Raw genomic sequence first — 25639 nt, forward strand, 5'->3', positions numbered from 1 at the left:
GCGACAGCAATTGTCAAATTTGTACCACCCTTCTGATAAATTGCCGTAAAGAGGGGTCAAATTTTTCAGTCAGTTTTAAATGGCCTCTTCTGCATCTAAATTATAGAGCATGCAGTAAATGCTTGTAATAGCCAGTCAATGGTTTTTAAAAATAACGCTGGCAGCTAACAGAGCTTTTGTGATGTACTGATATTGTCCCAAATCTGTGATTTCGCTCATACACTTTTGTGTGGATTTGTGTGTTAGAGATGCAATTCCAGAAGAATTATCAACTTTCACCTCATAAGAAATGATAATGTTCGAATTGAGAGAACAACCTTTTTTAGTGATTGCGTTGGTTTAGAATATTTTGCTTTGTTTGCTATTGTGCTCGTCATATTCTTCCGAATTGATATTCAGTATCCCTCTAAAAAGTCCACCTGAACACAAGTGACTGTTGATTTGTTTGGGGGGCATGGGTATGTTGAGGCAGGTCCTCACTTTCTTTAAAAGGCTATCTTTGACACTAAAACATATGGTCGTGAAAACGGTTACATCCATAATAATTATTTTGGATTTATGTGTGGGTTGGGCTATTTGTGTTGGGCTGAAGGATAGCTTTTACACTGATCCCAATTTAGGCCCTATTCCAAATTGAATCTTTGCAAATAATTTAAAATGCCATGTCTGCTACAGCTGGGGGAGTTTTAGGCCTAGAACTTCAACTGAAATGGATTTTGACCATGCATCTGTAAAACTGCCTAAATAAAAAATGAATACCTTCTAAAGTTTTACAATGTAATACACAAACCTACATGCCCTTCTTAGAATAGGCCAGTCAAAAACAAATATCCATTGCCTATTTAAAATGTTTTTTTTTTTGTGTTTGTTTTTTTTAAAATCATGAATCGTCACATTAACATTTTATATTAATGACGATAAATAAGGTAATACATTTTAGCAATATTAAGTACTATTGTTACTTCGCCCCACGCCTTTTCAGCCTCTGCAGCGTCTCAATACATGGGGCGGTTTGCATTCCAGTTTTCCATTGCGTGTATTTACACGTAGACGGTGTTTTTATTTGTTCATACTTTTTTTATTATTTTAATCTTTCTCATTGAGATAGATAAGGCCATGATTCCAAGTAAAAATTGTAATAATGCATAATTAATTATGAAACCCAAGTGCAAATGTTTTATGAATATTATATTGTTACACGGGGATAGTTTTGTGAATATTGACCAGGCTTTATCCCAACTGATTCCCTAACCTCCAACAAGACGCCATTTTATTTGATTTTCTATACCTAATTGAACTCATCTTAGGTATACACCTACATGTATCAATTCCATTTCGCCGGAGTAAACAATTTTACAAACATCGTACAGTGTGTTAAATTAATCTATTAGTGAAAATGCATGGTTTCTGTGCTGTCCAAATGGATTTCCCTTCATAATGTGCATCCGATCTGCTTAAAATTATTGTGAATGATACGCAGATTATGAGGTTATGCACAATAATCACTTTTAGGAACGTACTTGAATCCGCGGTAGCGAGGAGACATTTTACTCAAAGTAACCTGTAGTTGTTGTTTTGGGATTTTTGGCTCTTAATACAAAAAAGCTATAAACAAACAAGTTATCGCACATTTTCCCCCAATATTTGCTCAAGAATGCAAGTTTTAACAAGAGGTTATTCGAAATTGGATTCATATTTGCGTTGACCTAGGAAATAAATTGGACATGGAGGTGCAAGCATTAATTATTTAAAAAGAATTTAACAGTGATGTGGTATTGTAATATTGGCAGTTTATTGTTTACTTCAAGGATTTTGGAAAGGTCCATAATACAAGTTTGATCGTGCACATATATAGATTATTTCAACCATAGTGGAACGAGAAACCTCTTGATGAACGATCAATTTAATTTTGTCACTATACCTCTTATTTTACGTCTTAGTGTAATTTTTAACTGAATAAATATGAACCCTGCGTAATAATAGGCCTAATAATAATAATAATAATAATAATAGCCAATACATTATGCATCATCATTATCATTATAATAAATATTCATGGCAAACATAAGTTATTTTGTCGGTGTTTTACTTAAAACTATGATTTATTTATTTTTTATGTAAGAAAGAAAAACACCACAATCAAGTACACATTAGCCTGTATGTAAATGGAAGTTAACACATACGAAAATGTATAATATTTTTTTTTTTTTTTTGAGCATTGAATTCGGTTTCAATATAAAGCGTGCATGGAATAAACTAGGTTCATTCTACACTCGCACAAAAAGGTACGAAAAGTGCCTAACGATACATTAAATTACTAGCCAGCAATGCATAATACATTTTTACCTCGCAAAATGTGCTTATTAGTACCCAAACAGAGTTTCTGTGGTACATTTGGGAAATGTGTTCCTAAAAGAAGAAAAATGTACATCCACTGTACCTTTATTTCAAAGATTGTACCTAGTTAAAAAAACGTTAAAAGGCACTTCCTTGTGCACGATTTATACTGCTATTTCAAATTCAGTCACTTCAGTTACTCGCGTCTCCGTATATTGACATTTATTTGACTTAAATATCATTAACGATATGCATCCATTCTTTATTATTCATACAGTTTAGTGGTAAACTGGATGTAAGCCTCGCAGCTCAGTGTGTTGATTGTTCCTCTAACACATTGAAATGTCGTTGGAATCATCGAAATCTCTGAACATATACAATGTCATTAATTTTATAACCCGGAGTAGCCTACATAATGCACGGAGAGAGATGACAATTAATTTATATTAATTTGCATTGCCATTGCTAATAGCGTTGACTTAACGGATGATTGACTGTGTTCCTCGTGAAAACTGTATTTTAAAAAACTTAATTTAGTTTGTATATCTAAGTAGTAAGTAGCAGTCCATCTGTTTACAGGCTGAGCAGAACATCAAGGGTCAAGTGATATCTCGCGCAATTCCTAAAAGAGGTTAATACATTAATACAATGAACATACAGTTAATATTAATTTACATGTTAGTCTGTTCCGCTGTCATCCAATTTAGATCATACTACAAAAATAAAATGAAATAAAAAATTTTATAAAAACCCACTGATAATGCTGACTGCACCTACACCGACCCCGGTCTTCCAATTCAATTAAATTTCAATCATATTATAATGAAACCGCACTCGAACTACATCCTTAAAAATTAAACCTTCAGAAATATCTTGCACTTCAAATGATTTATTGTTAACTTCAATTGGTTTGAAACATATACAGCAGCCATCACGTGTTTATTTTTTTAACTTACAAAAGAAATAAAACAAAGTATTTGCCTTAAAACAAGTATAATACAGGTAAACTCAGTCTGGTGTGTTAGCCAAATATACATGTTCTACTTTTGTTTTATCTAAATGTCTAAATTATTTTACAATACGTATAGCATAAAATATCAGGTAAAACACTTCGATGGTGTGGCAATTCCCTTTTGAAAAGTTTATACCTGAAACCCCTTTTCCCGCCCTGGTTCCTCGCATTCCCAAGTGGAGCAGCATTCCTGTTCAAAAACATTTACTACATTAAGAGAATAGGGAAGTCCCAAAATAAACAACACAAACAGTTTCACCGGCAACCGTTTAAGTGTTCGAAAAAGGAAGAAAGAAGCTGCGCTTAAAAAAAAAAAAAATCAAAAAACTGTGCCCCAACCAGGTGGAACGCCTCATGGTGTAGTCCTTCAAGTCCATCGAAGGCTACAATCTTCACAGTTGGATATATATCAACATGATACATTGTTTCGTCTGCTTTTTGGGCTTGCAACCTCTATCCATAGGGTAACATAAAAAGGAAAATTACCACTGGTCCTACCACGTTCTGCCATAAAGCAGGTTCGAACTGACCATATTGTTGGTGTAATCTACAGCAGAAGTGTCAATCTGTGCCAGGTTGCTGATCTGGCTGTGCAGAGACGGAGGGCTCGGTGACATTTCCTCCAGGTCTTGGGCCTGAACCAAAGGGTTCACCTGCTGGTTTTGATGTTGATTGATGGTATTGCTGGAAGCGGGTATAACTCCCCCAGAACCGTTCTGTTGCTGTTGATGTTGCTGGACCTGTTGCTGATTTGGCGTCGGCGTGCTAGAGCCATTCTGACATGGTTTACCATCCTTAACGAGAACGGGGACGGCCACCCGCCTCGGAGACTGCTGCTGCGGACACAGGTTGCTCTCCTGCTGCAACTGTTGCGTGGCTTTGTCCTTGGCCTGCCGTTTCATCTTGTACCGGTGGTTCTGGAACCAGATCTTCACTTGGGTCGGGGTAAGGTGGATCATACTCGCCAGGTGTTCCCTCTCTGGCGCCGAGAGGTATTTCTGTTGCTTAAATCTCCTTTCCAGCTCGTACACCTGAGCCTGAGAAAACAGAACTCGCCGTTTCCTCCTGGGCGCCGCGTGTAATGGTGGCATGGATTTGGCGGCGTCTGCCATTCCTGTCAGCGTCCCCATTCCGGTCATATTCATACCTGTGGAAGGTCCCATGAATCTAGAAACTTAAAAATATATATACATATACATGCATTCAATTATCAGAAAGATAAGGAATTGTCGGTTAATGTCTCTAATGGGGGGCATCGAATTGTGTTTCCCGGATTTGTTTCCAAATTAGTTTAAATACTATTGTTATAATTGTACGCGGACATTGCTTTGTAAAAATAAAATAAACTTTTGTCTAAATTAACTCGACAATAGAAAAAATAATAATTGATCGATAATAGATATAATTCTGATAAACATTTGAAGACTGAGGCACTTCAGTTAGCTGTTCTGTGGGACCTCTTTGTTTTGCGCTTTGGTTAATCCGTTGATGTCCTGTGACTTTTAATAATGATGAATCTGCACGAAAACAGTATTCAATATATACAAAAAATAAATAAAATAAAAAATCAAAAGAATAAATGACTTACTTGTTGAATATCTTGGGTCTGGGTTTGCGCCGTACCACCCTGTTGCTGCTGCGCTATTTCTCATGGTCTCTTGGTACGAGGGAAGGTCTCCCATGTTGCCAATGCTTCCATTGCAGTACCCTCCCATGGCACTGTGCGAGAACTGAGAGACGCTGTGTGGCATGTGGTAGGTGGTCGCGACGGTAGCGTTGTGGCCCATAGAGTGCTGCTGCATGCCAGGCTGAGAAACCTGAGGTTGTCGGTAAGCTCCCAGTGGAGAGGTGAGGTTCCCCGTGCCGTCCATGCCACTAAACTTCTTGTAGGTCTCCTCGATAGGACTCAAAATATCTGTCACTGAGAAAGGCGTTGTGTGCTTTGGGCTCAACGACATGGTGCAGAAAGCAGGTAAATTTGTTGAGCAGATCTGCCGTGTTGTTGTATTAGCTCTCTCCTTGTGGATGTCTACGTAAGAGAGTGCTTGTGGTATGCCTGAGATCCGATTGATCGCCTTGGAGAAGGAGGCGAGCCCTAGGCACTCTTATCTCGGGTTTATTGTAGCCAGGCGCCAGGTTTACGACAAACACGGGGGGCGGAGCAACGTCCTAAACGAGCAAACAATAGTCATTGACATTTTACCAAGATAATTGAGTAAAATGCTGTTAGTTTCATATTAAGATAAGCATGATGCCAACAGAGACATTTGATTTAGCGATTTTCTCGACGTTCTATTGCAGCTTCCAGTAATGTATATCATCAAAAAGGTTTCATTTGGAATATTTTTTGCATGTGTAAACCGTGCTTTACTTTGAAACCCTGAACCGTTGAAAACGGAATTTTGGGGGCAGTGGAAACATTGTCCTGCTTTCATAGGGAATTGCCATACTTTCTACAAACTTTGAGAGCACTTTGACGAGACATAAGCGCCACCGAGCATCGTCAAAGGTACAATGAAGGTTCTTCTCCATTGTATAACTACCTAATTTATGCGTCTTAAGCATCATTTTATTCCAACAGGGGAGGGCACTTTTTAAATTAGCTCAAGGTAACAAAGGCCCCAAGAGGATAAAAATAAGGATAGGGATCCTGTCTTGTGAGTATATTACTTTTCAGCAATTTTACTCTTTTTTATTGACAGAAAAACTAAGGAGACACTAAACAGAGGACATTTATGATGGAATAGATTTTAACAACCAAAGTTTTAGAAAGAACACATTTCATTGAATTTAGGATAATAAATGTAATTTCAGTTTTAGCGATATTAATATTAATAATAATAATAATAATAATAATAATAATAATAAACTGTAACTTGTTCAGTATAACTGCTCTTCCATATATATATATATATATATATATATATATATGTATGTGTGTGTGTGTGTGTGTGTGTGTGTGTGTGTGTGTGTGTGTTGTGAATTGACTATTTGGAAGGAAGGCATTTGTTGTTGCTGAAAGGTATTTACTTTTGCTATCCATAATGATCACAGACCTGAAGGTAGCATATAAACAGAGAGAGAGAGACATATATGTTGTGTGTGCGTGTGTGTGTGTGTGTTTATGTACTTCCTTCTGTCTAAATCCACGACATCAGCTGACATAAGTTTTATATGAACTCAGAGGCGACAAATCAATTTTCCAGATGGTGCTCAGTAACCATACCATGTATCAGTAAAATATTGAGTGCATTAATGTATATTCCATATTGTTATAATAATAATAATAATAATAATAATAATAATAATAATAATAATAATAATAATAATTACTAAATGAGAGATTACATGTGTAAAATGTCAAAAATGTTGAATGTATTTTTTTTTCTACTAGCTTTTGGGCAGTTATGTCGGAGATATTACTGTTCGGAGACATGTTTTAAAACATGTTTTCATCAATTAAATTTAAAACAAGGCAACGTGTAATACGGAAGTCTAATTATAGCTTGACTGAAAATAATGAATTGCCTGCAAGACGAAACAGCATGAAACCAAATGAAAGTGCTTCATCACGTATTCATCTGAACAAGTTATTGAGGTAAAGTTTGCGTTTCGGTCTGAGGAAATATATTGCTGGGACGCGGAAGATATTTCATCCCATATATTCAGTACAAGATTTTACCTAACACGCAGGCATACTGAGAAATGCTTAGGCCTGCATACTGCTCTGTTGGCAGTGCAGCTCAAAAGCTACGAATGCATATCAATTTTTCATTCACATTATGCCAAAGCAGCAACAGAAACAACGACAACATACTACTACTACTACTACTACTACTAATAATAATAATAATAATAATAATAATAATAATAATAATAATAATAATAATAATCACCACCATCATCATCGTCATCATCTTGGCTAGCATGGTAGCTGGCAATGTTTGTGTTTCGGCAAAACTAATCACTCTGTAAATGTGTAAACAGACTATCTGCCATGCACGTTTGGGTCAGCGTAAAGCCCCAATTGAATAACTTGTCCAAGTAGGAATTAGAGTCAGGGATGTGTATCCATACACTCAAGTCTATTTTAGATGAAGAGCTATATTGTGGAGCAAAAGTTGTATTTCTCATGAATGTATAATTGGTCCATGTGGGTGACCGTGTCATGGTGGCGGATTTTTGCAATGCAGTGGATTTAATACAGTTATGGAATTTGTTTTACTTTTCAGAGAATGCCCAAGACACTGTGTTCAGGGAACAACTAAGTACTAAATTATTTTGAAGAACAACGCCTCGGTGGAATACATGAAGCTCTTCAGGATTCACCACAGAATAAGAACACACTCAATCAATGTGCGGGCGTATTGCTTTCGTTATAGTGTCTCTTTCCGAAAATGAGGAAATAACGGAAATGCATTGAACAGATAATTCGATTTAGGAAAACTTTGTAGAAAGCAGCACAATTGTCTTAATAATATACCGAGGCGTGTACTTATTTAGCCTCAAGTACATTAAAATAATACAAAAACACAATGAAACACGCCAATTCTTGTATGCTAATTATGAATAATAAATCAATGTTACCGTCCAGATTAGTTCAATAAATATGGCGTGCTTACTCGCATCAATCAATTAGACTGAAACGCTTCCTGACTTACCTACTAAAACAGAGTGGTCGTATGTTTTATTTCAACTTAAGCATAATAAACAGCCAAGCTTCACAGCATTTAAAACTCTGCCATTTGAAAACGTTCAGCTGAACTACGATCTAAAACCGACTGTAGACTCGTAATAATAGCTTTCCTGTCTTTTGTCACGTGCATTTAATAAAGGGCTAGTGGTCTCATATCTTCATGTCGACTAGGCTGGGTAATTCTGACCGTTCGCCTTTTGAAGGCGTCAATGATAATTCAGTTTGAGAAATATAAGCTGTGGTCATACACGGTCATGAAATTTTGCCCCTACCACTAAATAGCCCTCGCAATGTTGTAAGATCAAGGAAAATTTGAGTGACACCATTCAAAACATGGTTTTAGAAGTTGGACGCTCCACGAGTGACCGCTAGTGCGGCAATGTTTAAAACCGCTGTTCTTGGTTCTCTCAGTCGGGTCGGTTGACAAAGTACCCTACAGTCACAGGACCTCTAGCTTCGTGCTAGTGGTTTTCAGTATGTAAATGAATCAGACCTCTCAACCTTGTCGAATATTAAGTCATAGACCATGACCAAGGGCCACGGAACACCGTCACTTGAAAGCTACTGCTGTCTGGCGAGAGCTGGTCGCACATGTACAATGAGCAGCGTTAAATGTGAAATCAACGCCTAAATTGACGGCAGTGCATTTTTTGTTTTTGTTTTCTTGAATTAACTGTACAAATAAGCGTCAACTATATAGGTGAAATCGACATTAGGTAAAGGCCTTTTCTTCAAACGCAACGTTGAGGATATTTCCGCGCGGTGGGATCTGGCATTAGGAATGGGACTGAAGGTTTGTCGAATGGCTATGCTTTTGTTTAGGTTGATTCGGTTTTATAATATCTTTTCTTTTTATCCTCAATTGACGTGCTAAGTATTTATCTGAACAACATCTTGATGTGAATGGTGATTTGTAACCAACACGTCTTCCAACTGTACATCCATTTCGTCCATAGGCTGCGCTTAAGATTCGCAAACTAATTTAATAATTTTATTAGCTAATTGAACACCTAATTTGATCTGTCGTTTCAGATGTGATCAAACGTTGGACTATTTTTTGAAATATATCCCTTTTGAGCACAACATAATCATTTCTGGACTATTTTGTAACTGTAAGCGTATTGGTACTTGCTTTCAGGGCGTTCTCTCTGAATGTTTGTTTATTTATTAAAAATATGAATTGAATTTCTATATGATGCGCCTTTTAGGTGTGAACAATATTATACAAACTCTGAATTGAGTTGCATTTATTACATGTTCACAACACAATGGGAAAATAGAACAAACGAGAGAAGAAAGGAGTAAACGTGCTTCGCCGTTATAGATGCATGTACATGGTGAGTATATCAATGCATATTATAAAATTAGGTTGCCTGTCTTAATCACTGACATGCATTTATCTCAATTAAGCCTTTTCATTAGTACTATTTTTCTCCTATGTCGCCGCGTATAATAAAGCAATGTAGATCTATACAACATGTAGGTCTCCAGGATTTATTATGAACTACGTTCATTGATAGTGACTCAAAGACCAATGATTGTGTGAATGTAAAGTGGGTATTGAGTGCTTAAGTTGCATTGACGTGCGCTAGGTTAAATAGAAAAACATGTATGTCTGTGAGGTCTGTATGAGCGAGACTAGAATAATAGCCTACTTTATATATGCGCCTTCTTTAGGCTATATGCGCACATAATGCATGCACATATAGTCAAAGCCGGTAGCCAAAGCCATATAGTAATGCGGCCAAAACCTTAAACAACTGATTCGCCTTAAACAACAGCTGTGTCCAAAAAAATCTTTGGAAAGAAAATCTAGAAAGATTAATTATCTGAGGTCAGTTTCTATCTCACCCCCAAACGTCTGAAACAATATCACAATAGAAAAAGCCAAGCCTGGGTACTCCATTTTTTCAGTTTTCATTGGATAAAGTGCGACTTATAGCAATAAATAAATAATTAAATATATAAATCCGAGAGTGAAATATGTATTTTGCGTTGCCTCGTTTTTATAGTAAGTATTATCCTGAAATCACTTAAGTATTTCGAACGATGTAAACGTATGACCGGCCATACAAGCCAAGATAAGAAATTGATAAATTAAATATCACTGACATAAATAAAGAAGAGTGGGGAAGAAAAATACTAATGCTAGCTCTAAAACATATATTCAGAGGCCTATAATGTCATATCACTGTTGACATAAATGGAATTTTGGAAGACACTGTTGCTTTACTGGGCTTATTTTGAACACCACAAAGGGCAAAGGGACGGGCTAATGCTACGGCAAACTATGCCTTGTTGTTGCTTTAAGCAATTACGCAACCAGCAATCCTAATACCCATGATTTATATCCTAGTTCTGTGGTCATCGTCGTCTCCAAATACTTTGTGTGTGACCCCAGACCGTAAATTGTTGCAGTCGTTCCGTCGTTATTAGGTAGCTTTCATGTATACAAAGTACATCCGTGTCCAATTTGAACTTGTAAGTGTTGTTTCACTGCGTTGTGTTAACCGTAAGTATGCGATGCGTTAATATTTCAAAACGCATATCGATCGACCTCCCCACCCCCTTCCCCAATCTCCCTTTACCCATCCATGATGCTGATAGCTTTACAGCAGACGGACACCAATCTGTGGCCACCGAAGCACTTCACGTAGGCCGGCATGCTGGTTCAATAACCAGAAAGAGATTTGGAGAGGTCAGTGAAGGACCCGAGCGCTTGGAGTGAGAGCCGAGGTCCTGAACCAGCGCCTCAAACACACATCAGAGATGTAAGCGAAACGAATGAGCTCGTTTTTTCTCTCACTGAGGGCCAGCTCTTCTAAACTAGCGCAACCCAAGCTACCGATTGCGACCATCAAGGCATCTTGACCAAGATCAAAAACTTATCAACAGACAGAAGGAAGGTATTTGACTAAGTGCTTACTTGAGAACCCACACCATAGATAGCAGTCCGAGCATTTACGGAGTTGCAACGATATTTAAAAAGAAAAAATACATCGTGTGCGCCCCCACCCCCGCCCATACCCCCAACACACATCTGTTCCCATTACATTCTCCTCCTAAACAAAGACACCTGCCTAAAGCAGCTCAGCGGATTTGAAGGTTTGCAGTTATGCAAAGGAAGCTCCTAAACTTAATCCTGACTTTAATGCAACGTGTTGGTCCTCATTTTCAAAGGTGTGCGATTCGTGCCGGGCAAGACTCCAGTAATGAAGATTCGGGGATACGGGCAGCGCCCGCTCCCCTTTGTTTAGTCAATTTCAGTTAAAAATGATTTACATAAATTAAGACCGGAATATTAAATTCAATGCCAAGGAAGTCTAGCAATTGCGGGAAAAAAAATACAGGCAGCTGAAAGGTCTCTCGGGGACTGAAGTTGTCTGCCTGCCCCGTAATATCCCCCTTATTAAATGTTTTAATGTATCTAAATAGATAAGCGCCGGCTCTAGAACAGAAGTAGACGACTTTATTGACTAAAATGTCTCAGAAGAGTTAGGGTGCCTGAACTGCGAGTTGCCTTGAAGGCCTATGACAAGAGGTAGGCGCTTATCACCTGCAGACTATCAATATTTGATCCATTTCTTTATTCATTCATTCATTCTTGTCTTTCTTATTATCCAGACAAAGCTTAATGTAGCCTATTCATAATAAGAATGCACAGTACTTCTGACTGCATTTAGACACTTTTACAAGGTCATTTGTACGGCACAACGCTAAAATAAACCGTCGACCTACTAAACTGGGTTTATTAAGCTTCATAAAAAGATGTTTTACGTTACAGCTGTCATTTCCATATACGTTAACTGTATGGCGGATTTATGGTCCTTTCCTTTTGGAAGTCACTTTGATATTACGTTGCTTTTTTGCACCCCTTATCAGTTACAAGCAATTTTATTAAGCAGTTCCTACATTTTTGTAAGTATTAAACCCTATCTTTCCATTGACATGTGTAGCTTTAGCTCTTGCAGGCAAATCAATTCTAATAGCAAGAGCCCCGTCCACTGGGTATGTCCGAATAGTGGAAAATAATATTGTTCTAGTAGGCATATTAACATATTTGGCAAACATGTGCAATTGATGCTTGTACCTGCAATTCACAGCAAATGTCTTGTCTCACATAGTCAGTATTGGTTTCTGGAAAATAACTTTTTGTTTTGTGACTAATGTAGCCGTAGCCCTTGGTCTGTGTTTGCCCCAAAAAGTAAATTCACTCATTTAACAAAATATGGTTGGGGGAGAGGTGGCGGGGGCCAACTATACTAGCCAAACACTGACATTCAGAAGACAACAGAAAACTGAATTATGTAAGTCTCTTAATAAACCCACTATTGTACCTATTTTTTAAACTACGGTTTTTCGTAGATGAGATTGGGTAAATCTCTAAAGCTTTTTTTCATTAACTAAACCACGCAGCTATGCACAGCTCGGTACACGTGGGCAAAGGGCGAAATTCCAGCACCTGTGTCATTTTGTCTGTACAAAAAGCCTTGTGTTGCATGTAATTATTAAAATATGACTTTATTTGAGTGTAGATCATGCCTATCGATTTTGCACATAATACTATTTCCAAGACTAACCAGTGTTAGCACACTTGAATATGTGATCTAAATTAGCACATTTAGGTATACATGTGTTAATTCAGGGGTATGTATGAAGATTAGGCCTACTTTAAGCCTAGTAAATGTACAACTAGGCTATTATTATTTCATGTGAGTCCTAATTAAAACGAAGTGGATTTTGGTTTATAATGTGTTAAGAAAATAATACACATAAAGTATCATGCTAATATTTAATAAAATGTTTTACATTATTGACAAAATTCAATCAATGTAATGCACGCTTTCCTCGAAAAATTATTTAATTACGCAAATATACTTATTTGATTGTACAACAGCGTCTCATTTATAACTTTACAAGAATATATATATATCAAACATAATTTTAGATAATGTTTATATATTGATAAATACCGCTGCTCATAAGCGCAAAGAACAACCAGTTAATAAGTAGGCTATAAGGTATCGAATAACAGTTTAAAGCGTATATGATTGTTTGAATCATATAAGTGTTTAAAATTGAGTAATGCTAATTTATGATTCATTAAAAAGTTTTGTTTGATAGTTGTAGAACACATTAGCGGCTACAACTTGATCTTTATTTGTAAAATATACCGTCATACATTTGGTCAATAATAATAATAATAATAATAATAATAATAATAATAATACTTTAATTATAATTGTGCGTTATAAGTTACAAACAGATTAGCCTACTACATGGCATTTGTACAAAATATGTTTGCTCAGCCTTTTCAGAATATGAATAAGTAGATACAGCTACTTCCAAAGTAATGATTAATTGTTGTGAAAGTATTTTTCATTTTCAAAATTAAACATTTTAGTAGGTATTTATAATTTCTAAAGATCAAGTAGCTTAGTTAATTGATGCTACGTTTGGCGTCCACTATTCCATTTGCGGCTAAGGATTTTCTTTCTTATTTTATTGTCAACCAGTTTCATCATGAAACAGGCCAGGTGCATTTTTCTCCAGTAGCACTACTTGAAACGGTGCGTACCTTCCTCAGAGGAGGTTAAAGGTCCGTCCAAGTGCACCAAGTATGTGATAGGCCTCTTGAAGACCTTTTTCCTCCACACAAGTTTTCATTCACATGCAATTAATGTAGCTTAATGGACGAAATGATTCTAATAGGTTGCAAAAAAACACCAGAGATGGCAGAACACGAGTAGAAATTGGGTCGTTTCAATAATCCTGGAGTTCACTAGGTGTAGAACGCAAGGCGGACAAGGCGGATTACGAAAAACTTCCAAAATCTCTCCACAATTTATTGAACTGTTTTTAAAATTTTTATTCATTGATTTTTTTTTTTTTTTTACAGCGACGGACTTTGGGGTGGTAGTAATAACCTGTTTAATAAGTAGCGTGTTAGTGTAAGTCACCAGAGCATACGTCCTATCCGATGTCATTCATTAAGGACATTTATATTTTGGTTGAAATTTAAGCGTCAAAGGGAGTGGATAATGTGGATTTCGGACTTGCCTACAATTCTGTAAGTATCTGGATTTCTAAGACATTATGTGTTTGATAAACATAAAAATGAACTACATGCATATTGATGTTTAGGGACCATATTTACGTATTATAAAAAGTAAGTGTATACCTCCAAATGGTCTTTCTGGCCGTAGGCCCACACGAGTAAGTAGCCAACGCAGTGAAAATGTATGTTTATGTTTTGTTTATATTTTACTTAATGAGCGTAGGGGTAATATTTCTGTGACACAAACCGTATTGAGCAAACAGTAAAATTAGCAGAGTAAGAGATTTTGCAAGCGTTTAAATTACTGAACAATGAGTAAACTATACACTTGAAGTGTATCTAACAATCCGCCACAGTTCAGGTGTGAATAACTGTGAAAAATATGATAACAAAATAAAATTATTTGTGCCAAACGCCATCGTTTATAAATGATGTGAAAAATGTTGCGTTCCAAGAACAGAATTTCAGTGAATAACAAAAGTGAAGTTTACAGTATTAGTATTGAGCGGTTGTTCTTTGCCCAAATGAGTATTGTCATAAAAAATTAAATAAAAAAACTAAAGTGTTTGTTTGTGAAACAGAATTTAGATATGAATAATTTATAGAATGGATATCAGGCAGCAAGTTTCCTCAATAAGCGTTTTCAGGAAGCACGACTTAAGGTAAACCCCTAAAAAAATAGGTGCCGTTGTGCACCAGTTCATATTTTAAAAAGGAAGTGCTCTTTCTAGTACAAACTTTTGGAAGCATGTGACATGAAAAACGACGTTAATTTCAGCTGTTCTGCTAATTATTTAATGTTTAGAAAATCACCATTTTGAGGGGGGAAATATAATGAACCGCAATGCATTTGAGATCACGTTAGTGTCATCTCACTCTTCCATAAGTTTTATCCTCAGAACCAGTAGTTTCACTTTTTCCATATGCGGTTATGTCTATCACCGATATATGGTCTTTTTTTGGAGTGAAGAGCATGCGTGGCTATCCGGTACTTAATTGATTGGTAATCAGATATTATTCTTTATGATGTTGATTTTGAGTAACAACAACAACAAGAACAAGAGCAACAACAGGAACAACAACATCCAGAACAATTTTAGGGAAAATGTGGTTTTACAGTTTGCGACTGTGGCGTGTGATTGGGTATAATTAAACATTTCAACAGCAAGGGCGCGTAAACATTGCTGCCGATGAGACTGTGTTCATGACCTAGTCGTGTTTCCTTCGTTACACCCCCCAGGTCCCGAAGGTATTCCGATGGCAAAATGTCCCTGCCAATCTCATACCTGGTCTAATTGCCTTGATGGTAATTGTCTCCTGCTGATGAACTTAATAAACACACGTGCGCGCACACACAGCACACACACACACACACGCACAAATAATTCGCCCTTAAGATGTCATTGTATGTGTATTCAATAATGACATTTTCTCTTAGGGAAAACAAAAGACTCAAAGAGCCTGGCAACTTTTGCTACTTCTGTATAAATAATTTCTGTGGTTACTAGGCATTTTCTTTCTAATCTTGAAGAACCCCCATTTGGATTTAAGATACTTTGGACAAAAGCAGTTCCCTGCTACACTTCTGTAATAAAAGTGTGCAGCCAACAATCAGAAAATGAACTGCAAATGGCTCCTCTTCTGCAGTATGACACAGGGAGAGAGAACAAGGCAGTAATTCCCCCATAAGACTTTAAAAATGCCTTTGCATTAGATACATTAAAAATGCATTAGAAATTAGGACCAGCAGTGTAGTTTAGAACATGGTAACCAGACACAATTTGCAGTGAAATTAGATTACATTGGCCCATACGAATCTTCATGACATGACTTTATTTAAAATGTTAACATAATTTGTATCTGTTAAGCTTGGAACAAGTATGGACAGAAGTGCTACTAAATTTTCAGGACTGGATTCAAGTATTTGTCCTTAACGTAGATGTATAAATGCAATAATTAACACTTTTCTTTGCAAATAGAGTTTGTCAGGGAAAGATTTGCCAGCACTGAACGTGCCAAAACTGTGTTTGTGAAGAAAAACTAACATGAGCATTTAATCATGAGTCAAAGTTAAGGTCACATTCATTGAATCCAGGCATCTGTAGGCCCAGTAAACAATGTCTGAGATTTGTAAAGGGAGTGGTCAGCCAAATATTAATGCTAGGAAGTATATAACCTTTTCGCAACATAGACATGAAATACACTTTTAAAAAGTATCGTCTAACCTTCCTTGATACCTGTATAGTTTTATAGTCAAAGCTTCACCTACTTTTTTCCCCGAAGTTTCAGGTTATAAAAAAGGATTACTCAGCTTCAATTTTTTAATATAGGATTATAGGTAGCAGTGATTATTATGGTGAAATATAACCATGACCATGGCCGAATGTAGATATTGTTTTTGGAAAACAATACCCTCTCAATTTACTTTCTGTGCCATTTCACAATTCTACAATTTGTCACTGATATATTACCGGTCCTGAGGAGGTTAGGGTCTGGAGTACTGAAAAGTGGTATTAGGTCAGGAAGTTTTCGTCTATATAACATTAGAGGCATTTAGCAGCGCTTACCAGATTACCATTTTTTTTTAATAGCACATTATACAGCTGGTTATATAGCATGCAGGTGAGTACTCCAGGTCACGGCAGTCCTACGACGAACTGCGACTTGGTAACATTTTACCCCAGTGTACATCGTCATAATTAGTATTTAACTCATGCCTTCAGTACTAATACTATACAATTTCTCAATTGATATATTCATTGTAATATACACGGGTGACAAATTAAGGGAAAAAATAACATAGTGCCTTAGTAAGGTTTTGAGTCACCATGAGCAGCCAGAACAGTTTCAATGCATCTTGCCATAGATTCTACAAGTCTCTGGAGGGATGGAACACAATATATATTCCCTCATTTGGTGTTTTGATGATGGTGGCATGAAAGCGCTGTCTAACACATTGGTCCAAAATCTCCCATAGGTGTACATCTGCGTTGAGATGTGGTGACAGTGAAGGCCACAGCATATGATTCCCATCAAAACCATTCAGTGACCCCGTGCCCTGTGGATGGGGGTAATGTCATCCTGGAAGAAATCACTCTCATCAGGATAGAAATGTTTCATCATAGGATAATGGTGATCACTCAGAATAACTTTGTATTGATTTGCAGTGACCCTTCCCTCAAAGGGGACAAGTGGACCCAAACCATGCCAGGAAAATGCCTCCACAGCATAAGAGAGCCACCTGACCCCTCACTGTAGGGGTCAAGGCCTGTACTATTCTCTTGGTGTACGCCACACATGCACTATCCCACTCTTTGAGAATATGGTGGAAGACTCATCTGACCATATCACATTTTTCCACATCTCTGTAGACCTGTGGCTATGGTTTATGCACCACTGAACTCTCAAATGGGCATGATAAGGGGTTTATGCACTGCAGCCCGACTATAAAATCCCTCTTCATGTAGTTGTCAACAGATTGTTCTTGCTGACACAGTCTGATTACGTCCTGCATTGGCATTTTGCCACCTGAGAAATCGTTGCTCTTCTGTTTTTCCTTATGTATTCAAACAAGTCACTTGAGATCAAAGTGCACATTCCCAGCTTTTATTTAAGGGTATTGTTACACACTTAAGTTTCACCATGTAGAAATTACAGCAGTTTTTATACATAGCCCCCATATTTCAGGGCACCATGATGTATGGGTACGTTAGTGTTATGTAAAAGAAAGTAGTCACATTTAGTACTTTGACACATATCCTTTGCATACAATGATTGCTTGAAGTCTGTGACCCATAGACATCATCAGGTGCTCAGTATCTTTTCTGGTGATGCTTTACCAGGCCTGTACTGCAGCCATGTTCACATCTTCAGCTCCTGCTTGTTTCAGTGGCTAGTTGCCTTGTTTTCCCTTCAGCATATGAAACGCATGTTCAGTTTGATTCAGATCAGGTGAATGACTTGGTCAATATAGGAATTTCTAGTTTTTGGCTTTTAAAAAATCTGTTGCTTAAAGTTACAATCTCGAAGATTTCAGTTTCGTTCTCTTTGGCGGTACCAATGGCGAGAAGCGGTAATTGCAGGTGTGTTTTTGGACCTCACTTCCCATAGATCCAACCGGATCCAATCAGTGTCGCCTGTGTGACGTCAGTAAGTTGGCACCTGGGCCACGCCAACTATTACACTTATTTACTGAATAAAAAATGGTTGTTATACAAGTAACGTTATGTACATACTCATTCATTGTCTAACATTAGGCTAACTTAAGCTGTCTTTACACTGCCGAGCCGGGTTAAAATGCTGTAGCAGACCTGGGGTAGAATTAGTGATGATCAATTTCCACAAACGTTCTTTATCCACCTTTTGCTCGGTATGAACATTACACTGCAGAGAAGGATTCGCTGTGGCTTGTGCAATTATGTATCTCGTGCATCATCATCATGAATGATTGTTGTGTGATATTTTTGAAACAACTGCCTTGTTTCTGGTTTTGCTGGCTATTCGAGAATAAAGCTGAGCTGGGTGTTAAATTAGCAATCAGAATAAGAAGAATAAAACAAAAACAAAGGAGATTTCATCAAAAAAGGGCATCAAGGCTGAAGGAACATATGAGGAAGCGTAATAAAATAATAACAACGCTAATCCATACTGCCATATTCTTTTATTTAGTTTTCTCCGACTTGACATCTTTACACAGAAATCAGATCCGGCTCTGCTCCACCTATACCCCGGCTTATATATTGATGAACTTGATGTAAATAACGGTAACGTTAAGGCCAGTTAAGATCAATGATTCGCAATGAGACGAAACGGTTTTAGAATGTTGCAGAGAAAATTGCGGCGGTGTGAATTGGTTAGTTGCAGAGCCTCAGAAGCCGTTGCCTGGAGTCTCAGAAGACCCACCTTGTCAAATCACCAAGTGCAGTTTTAGAACGTTTACAATCAGACGTCTTGGAATTTTGCAAGTTGCATCCAGTCTCGTTGCGAATCATTGCTCTGAACTGGCCTTTAGTTTGCTACACTGCAATGCTGCAACAACGTAGCATTGCATTCGAGAGACGGTTTGCGAGGTCGGTAGCGTTAGCTAGCGTTTTTTCTAATTGTTAGCTGACATTAGATTGTGTTAATTACATTAGCTAGCTAGCTAACGCAGCGTTACCTGATATGAGAGATGGACTGTGCGCAACGTTGTCTAAACTAATGTTGCCTTTATTGACATGGTCCGGTAGCTAGCGTTAGCTGTGCAAATAGCTGTGTAATTTAGTAACGTTACATTGTCATCAAATGTAATACAAAATCTACATCAACAAATAATATGACCTCTCATGTTACACAAAAACTTATTAGGGTTCCATAACCCCCCCACGTTTAACAGTAGCAGACACCGGAAAAAACAGTACGCCGCTCACACACAAGTGAGTTGAAGAGCAAGCCTGTTGCATTAGCTCCGCCTACCCTCTCTGGCGGACCAACCACTGATGGGTGATGGAAAACGCGTCACTATCGATGCGCCGCTTGTGATTTTTTCCCGGGAATGTCGCCACAGACACCCAGTTCTTTAATCATAAATAATAATAATAATAATATAAATTAATATAATAATATGCTCAATCACCATTGTGTTACCTAATTCAGCGATAGATAGTGACTTAACAGACATTTATTTTAATGAAAATCTTCAAGATTATTACTTTAAGCAGTATGTTTTATGTTAGGGCTTGTTGTGTTGCTGTAGCATGAAGCATTGTCCAATGAATTTGGAAGGCTTTGCTTACTTCTGCACACTTTAGAACTAATTCTCCTGTTGCTATCAGCAGGTACATCATCAATGAAGACATGTAAGCTAGTACTTGCCCAAAACATAACACCCCCACTACCGTGTTTCACAGATGAGGGGGTGCTTTGTATCTTGGGCCATTCCTTTTGGCCTCCACACTGTTGCTCGTCATCACTCTGATACAAGTGAAACTTGTCTCATCTGTCCACAGGACTTTTTTCCAGGAATATGCAGGCTCTTTTAGGTACTTCTTGGCAAGCTCTGACTTGGCCACCTGATTTCTGCTGCTAACTAGCGGTTTGCGTCTTGAAATGTAGCCTCTGTAATTCTGTTCATGAAGAAGTCTTCTGCGGACTGGTGTCACTGAAATATCCACGCATGCCTCCTGAAGAGTGTTTCTGATCTGTCGTACAGGTGTTTGGGGGTTTTTGTTCATTACAATGATAATTCTTCGGTCATCAACTGTAGAAGCGTTCTTTAGCCTACCAGGCCCCTTGTGATTTCTGAACTCACCAGTGCTTTTTCTTTTTAACAATGTTCCAAAAAGTTGATTTTGGTAAGCCTAAGGTTTGGCCTATGACTTTGACGCTATGACTATGACTCCTTGACTTTCATTGGCACAATTCTGGTCCTGTGACAAATGCCAATAACATACTCAAAATTGAATCAAAAGCATAGAATCAAGAATGCAGACTAGATACTGAAAGCTATACTACTACTACTACTATACATTTAAAACTAATGTTTATGTTAGCTAGTAGTCATGGTAATAGGGGAGGGCAGGGCACGTTGGACCGCGAGGCACATTGAAACACGGGATTTTTCGGAGATACGCTGCAGCAACATGGACGTATTTTTGTGAACACATCTCTCTATGTGACTTCCACCAATCCTGAAGACGGCGAGATTATTTGAAACCATCAAGACTATTTATTCACGATTGTCTATTTTTACCCCATGTAAGTAATTTTTTTTAACTGAAGTGTTTTTTTTACCTTCTACTTTTTGTATATTTGTCACAAAATCCAAACATATATAATTTAAATCGCTATTGTAGTGGCTACAAGATAGAATAGTTTTTGTGTTTCATGTTACATAGCACTGAGTGACAGCTAGCCAAATATGCGGTCTCCAGTAGGCGGGGCACGTTGGAACGCTGTGTACCAACGTGCCCCGCCTTCAATGAACAAGAGCGCATAGCAAGTTTTCTTTGCTTTTATTCACAGTATGAGAAATAGGCAACATAAAACTGACAGAGGAGTGGCCAGGGAGGTACTTGAGCTAGCAGCCAGAGATGTGGAGAAAGGGATGTCAGTTTGTGGAGTTGGGCTCACAAAGCCTGCACTGAGGGCTATAAGCACTATGTGTGCCACAATGTGATGCCAAGTTAATATAATAATAAAACAACTATATTGATGGTATGAACAAATGAAAGAAAATGTCACAAATTTAGTTAAGATTCTTCACACATATATTAGAACATGGCTTCACATACCACTAGATATCACTCAGTTTCAAGTGCTTGAATCACATTGTATATGCATGGTGTAACAGCATATACAACAACCTTTTAAAAGTTAAACATGATCATTTTGGATAACGCTGCTCAGTTCTTTGTCTTCTCCGCATATTCAACGCATTTCATCAAAATAGTCATCATAATTATTCACCTTTGACCCGGGTCACCGGTTTTACTTCCTTCATTGTTATATACAATATAAATACATGAAAGTCTATAAATAATACATGCAGGTGCGAAAGAAAACATGTTTGTATCACACAACACGTAATTGTAAGAAGATAATGTTGTTTGCATACGTTTTTAAGGTAATGTACAACACTGTTCCAACGTGCCCCACTACTTGTTCCAACGTGCCCTACCCTTTCACATCCGCCACTTTCGGCAAAACTGTAAGAAACTGGTAAGTGCTGGAAATCTAGTTTTGGTGTCTATTTGTAGCTAACAGACATATGTATACATGTATAGGAAAAATAGTAATAAAACCCGAATCATTTTTAAATAAATAAGCTTAATTAAAAAAGTGTTCCAACGTGACCCCCCTCCCCTACTAGTAGTAGTAATGAAATCACAAATGCAATCTGATTTCCAGTTGCAGTGCATAAGAATTGGATAAATCTTATAATCTACATAATCCCCTATTTGCAGTCCCTGTTTCAGACAGTCTGTCACACCAAGCACTAAATGCATCAATATTTAATTTCCAGACGGTTCTCACAATGACATATAAAAAACTTAATCGAGTGTGGCTTCACTCCTGGAATGTTGGCAAATATCAGATGCTATCTAGCACAAGTGTTTCCTGATGTGCAGGTAACATTCACTCAATGCCAGGAACTCAATTTTGCATGTTTTCACACACCAGGCAAGAGACGCAGTTGCCTAATCGAGAGTTTCGAAGTACTTTCAACACCCGGCTCGCGCATTATGTCGAGATGAAGAAAACTTTTAAATGGACTCGATACCCGCACAATAAAGGTGAACAAACCTTGAATTTCAATGAGATGTTTTTTTTACCTGTATGTTATTTGTTCAGCTTCCATGTAGCTTTTATCAGATAAACTACATATTGTGGCTGTATTTCAAGGAATCAAAGGTCAGGCAATATAATTACGCAACGCTACAAAAAGAGAAGCTCGATGTTTTAACCTCTATTAATCTGATGGTGCAGTCACCAACATGCATTATCATATTTGTTGATTAAACAACGATGAAAATACATTTAGAAAAAAAAAAGTTTCCAGTGGTTATTTTGGTGTTTAGTATTTTTCCTAGGCTAACAGTAAGCACTGGACTGGTAGCTCTTTTATCATTATAAATTGTCATTATAAAATCATGTTTAGGATTAAAAAAATATGATTTTCTTTTCTGCCCTTTTGTATTCACGTGTAATATTTATCATTGCTTTGACTGGCATTCTTGTAATGATGTGTAGGAGTGCAAAAAAAAGTGTAATATATGCTTACAACAGCAGTGATAATATTGAAGAGGCACACGTGAAAATAAAATTGTATGCCTGTAACTTAATTGTAATGGTAAATATTCAAGCTTTTCAGTTTCTAGAAACACTATATGGCCAAAAGTATGTGGACACCTGACATGCAACATCTCGTCCAAAATTATGGGCATTAATGGGGCTGGTCCACCCTTTTCTGCTATAACAATATCCACACTTCTTGGAAGGCTTTATACTAGAAGTTGGAGCATTGCTGCAGGGATTTTCCTCCATTCAGCTAGAAGAGAATTATAAAAGTCAGGCACTTCTTGGACGATGAGGCCTGGCTTTCCAGTTCATCCCAAAGGTGTTGGCTGGGGTTGAGGTCAGGGTTGATTCTCAACAAAACTATTTCTATATGGACTTTGCTGCATGCCCAGGGTCATTGTCATACTTAAACAGGGAAGGGCCATCTCCAAACTGTTGAGGAAACAGAATCACCTAGAATATGATTGTATGCTGTAGCATTAAGATTTGTCTTCACTGGAACTAAGGCGCCTTGCCCAAACCATGAAAACCAGCCCCAGACCAATGGGTGTCCACATACCTTTGTTCATATAGTGTATATACAGAATTGTTCATTTTAGAAATTGGCCATTATTATTCCCAGATTCTACATTTGTCAGCTTTTGGAAGGCTTTAGGAGAAAGGCAGACATTAAATTCCCCATCATGCTGTATCTGTTTTTACTTTATAAACAGGACGTGAAGATGAAAAAACTAGAGACAATGAAAACCACAATGGCAGTTACTTCCAGACAACATCTCTAAATTTGTGTTTAACATAACAATATGTTTTACTGGATCAAAAAACAGGTGCTTTAGCCAGATCCACCTTGGTAGACCTTTCGGGAAGAGTGTGAAGAGAGACATTTTGTGAACCCCATTATGACGCTATAGTGTACTATCAGTCATTTACTTGTCAGAACCAATCAAAAGAATTTACTCTCCATAGCAAAGCACAATAATTGTTTGAATCAGGCAGCACTGTTCTTCCATCGCTATGCAGAACCACCCACGCCACTGCAAGCACCACACCATCCCCATCCGTGGCATAGGACCCCTCTGGTCCCCTAAACAGGAAATGGTGGACCAGGTGTTGAGTGGTATGTCACAACTGTGCTTGTTTACGGGTCATCAGCTTGGTACCAATGAAATATTATCAGTTCAAGGGTACTGGTCTGTATTAACTCCTAAGGTGCTCCTGCTCCTGTAATGCCATATCCCCTGACCTGGACTGGTGGTAGTCCTCACTCCTTGTGGTATTTGGGGATCTTCTTTTTATAACCCAGTGATTAAGCCATCAAAGACAACAATACGATGAGCTCATCTCTTCCATTACATTTCTGGACACCAATCTGTGAGCATTACCCGCCCAATAAGATTTGTTTCAAAAAATTAAAAAAGGTAATTACATGGATGTTTTGTTTGTGTATTATAGATGCTTTGGATACTTGTTTTGATGGCATTTCAATATTTCAATGAAAAGTAGTTTTTTAAAAGTCATGCAAAAATCATTTCAATATGAAGCAAAAAAGTATTTTATCCATTATTCAACAATTCATAGATAAAGTATAATGACATTTATACTGACTCAAAGTTGAAACATAGCATAACCTGCTTATCTGCATTGTCCATTACATATTTCAACTTTGGCAGCGGATCTAGAGACGACTAGTGCATGACACTAACTGGGGTAGCCCTTTTCCTGATGAGCAGTGGTTGGGTTCGGTCAATCAGAGATTATACTGAAACGCTGCGAACCAATGAATTAGAAACTCAAAATTGGATCTCTGTCCAGTTGCAAAACATACTTAGTTAAATTATGCAACTTTTCTGACACATTTCAGTATCTGATAGTGAAAATTTTTGATATATTCCTTCTTCACCTTTATCTGAAAGATTAAAAAACAATACTTGGTAGGGTTGATAACTGTATATTTTATTTGTATTCATTTGACATCCACATGCCCATTGGCACATTCATTTTCTGGAATTAGAGCTAACGTTACCATATCTTGGAAAAAGTTTGCCCTTGAATGTCCATACCTCTAATAAATGGGCACAACAGTCTCCACCTGTTTCCTACAACATCTCCTACTACAAAGGTGGACCCTCAGTTACCAAACCTGGGATATGTTTTATTCATCTAGCTAGAATGTCTGTAGCTGTGTATCTAGGGAGTTATCTGAGCTAACTGGCAAACTCTGGTAGTACACAGTGAAATATTGCTCTCACAGAAACTATTTTAGTGTAGCTGGCATGTCATGATAAAAAGTTACCAACTATTAGTGAGATAGTGAGCTAACAGATAAAAATAGCTAATGACCATTTATCAGAGCAACTACCCTCAGGGAAAACCAGGTTTTGAATGTACTTTCAGTTTTTATATAGGTTTGGCAGGATGCATACCACAGTGAAACAAATCATATCCAGGGAGAGAAGCAATGAGGTGTATATCTCTTCCATAATGATGACATACCTATCAGGAGATATGGGTATGTTACGACTGAGCTTATTTTTGGGCTGTGCAGAGATGCCATAATTTGTATCTATATTTATATTTGTTCAACTGATAAAAGTATTTAATGTTTTTTTTTTTTTTTTTTTTGGATAGAATCCAGAAGTGGTTGTGGTTGATACCAGGAGTAACAAAAAAAGTCAAGAGGAACTAATTTCCAGCTTCACATCCACTATCATTGATTTCCATCACATACTAAGACAAAATAATATATCTTCTTGCAATA

At 37.5% G+C, this 25639-nt stretch overlaps 1 protein-coding gene and 1 long non-coding RNA gene across 5 annotated transcripts in view; one reads left to right on the forward strand and one right to left on the reverse strand.

Moving 5' to 3' along the window:
- Positions 1-3210: 3210 nt before the first annotated feature.
- On the reverse strand, positions 3211-5544 carry nkx2.4a (NK2 homeobox 4a). 2 transcript variants are annotated; one of them, XM_064331490.1, is made up of 2 exons: positions 4938-5544; positions 3211-4496 (listed from the first exon to the last, which is right to left on the reverse strand). In XM_064331490.1, the coding sequence occupies exons 1-2, from the start codon at positions 5305-5307 to the stop codon at positions 3844-3846; spliced, it is 1023 nt and encodes a 340-aa protein (XP_064187560.1). In that variant the 5' UTR covers positions 5308-5544; the 3' UTR covers positions 3211-3843. The 2 variants fall into 2 exon arrangements, with proteins under 2 accessions (XP_064187560.1, XP_064187552.1); XM_064331482.1 differs by having other exon boundaries at positions 3211-4523; positions 4938-5543.
- A 2713-nt stretch (positions 5545-8257) lies between these two features.
- The window catches only part of LOC135252880 (uncharacterized), a 38541-nt gene continuing 21159 nt past the window's right edge, over positions 8258-25639 (forward strand). For 2 of the 3 annotated variants that reach the window (XR_010329487.1, XR_010329489.1), the window contains exon 1: positions 13482-14115. This is a non-coding gene — a long non-coding RNA (uncharacterized LOC135252880). Of the gene's footprint in view, positions 8839-13481; positions 14116-25639 lie in introns of those variants that run through there. The other variant, XR_010329488.1, reaches the window with a different exon arrangement.

The sequence above is a fragment of the Anguilla rostrata genome, chromosome 1, assembly GCF_018555375.3.
Source record: "Anguilla rostrata isolate EN2019 chromosome 1, ASM1855537v3, whole genome shotgun sequence".
Taxonomy (NCBI): domain Eukaryota; kingdom Metazoa; phylum Chordata; class Actinopteri; order Anguilliformes; family Anguillidae; genus Anguilla; species Anguilla rostrata.

Excerpts from the sequence above, each read along its gene's own strand:
- nkx2.4a (XM_064331482.1), bottom strand. The coding sequence starts at position 5,307 with ATGTCGTTGAGCCCAAAGCACACAACGCCTTTCTCAGTGACAGATATT. Across the intron at positions 4,524-4,937 it reads AGACCCAAGATATTCAACAA|TTTCTAGATTCATGGGACCT; the intron begins GTAAGTCATTTA and ends TATATTTTTAAG.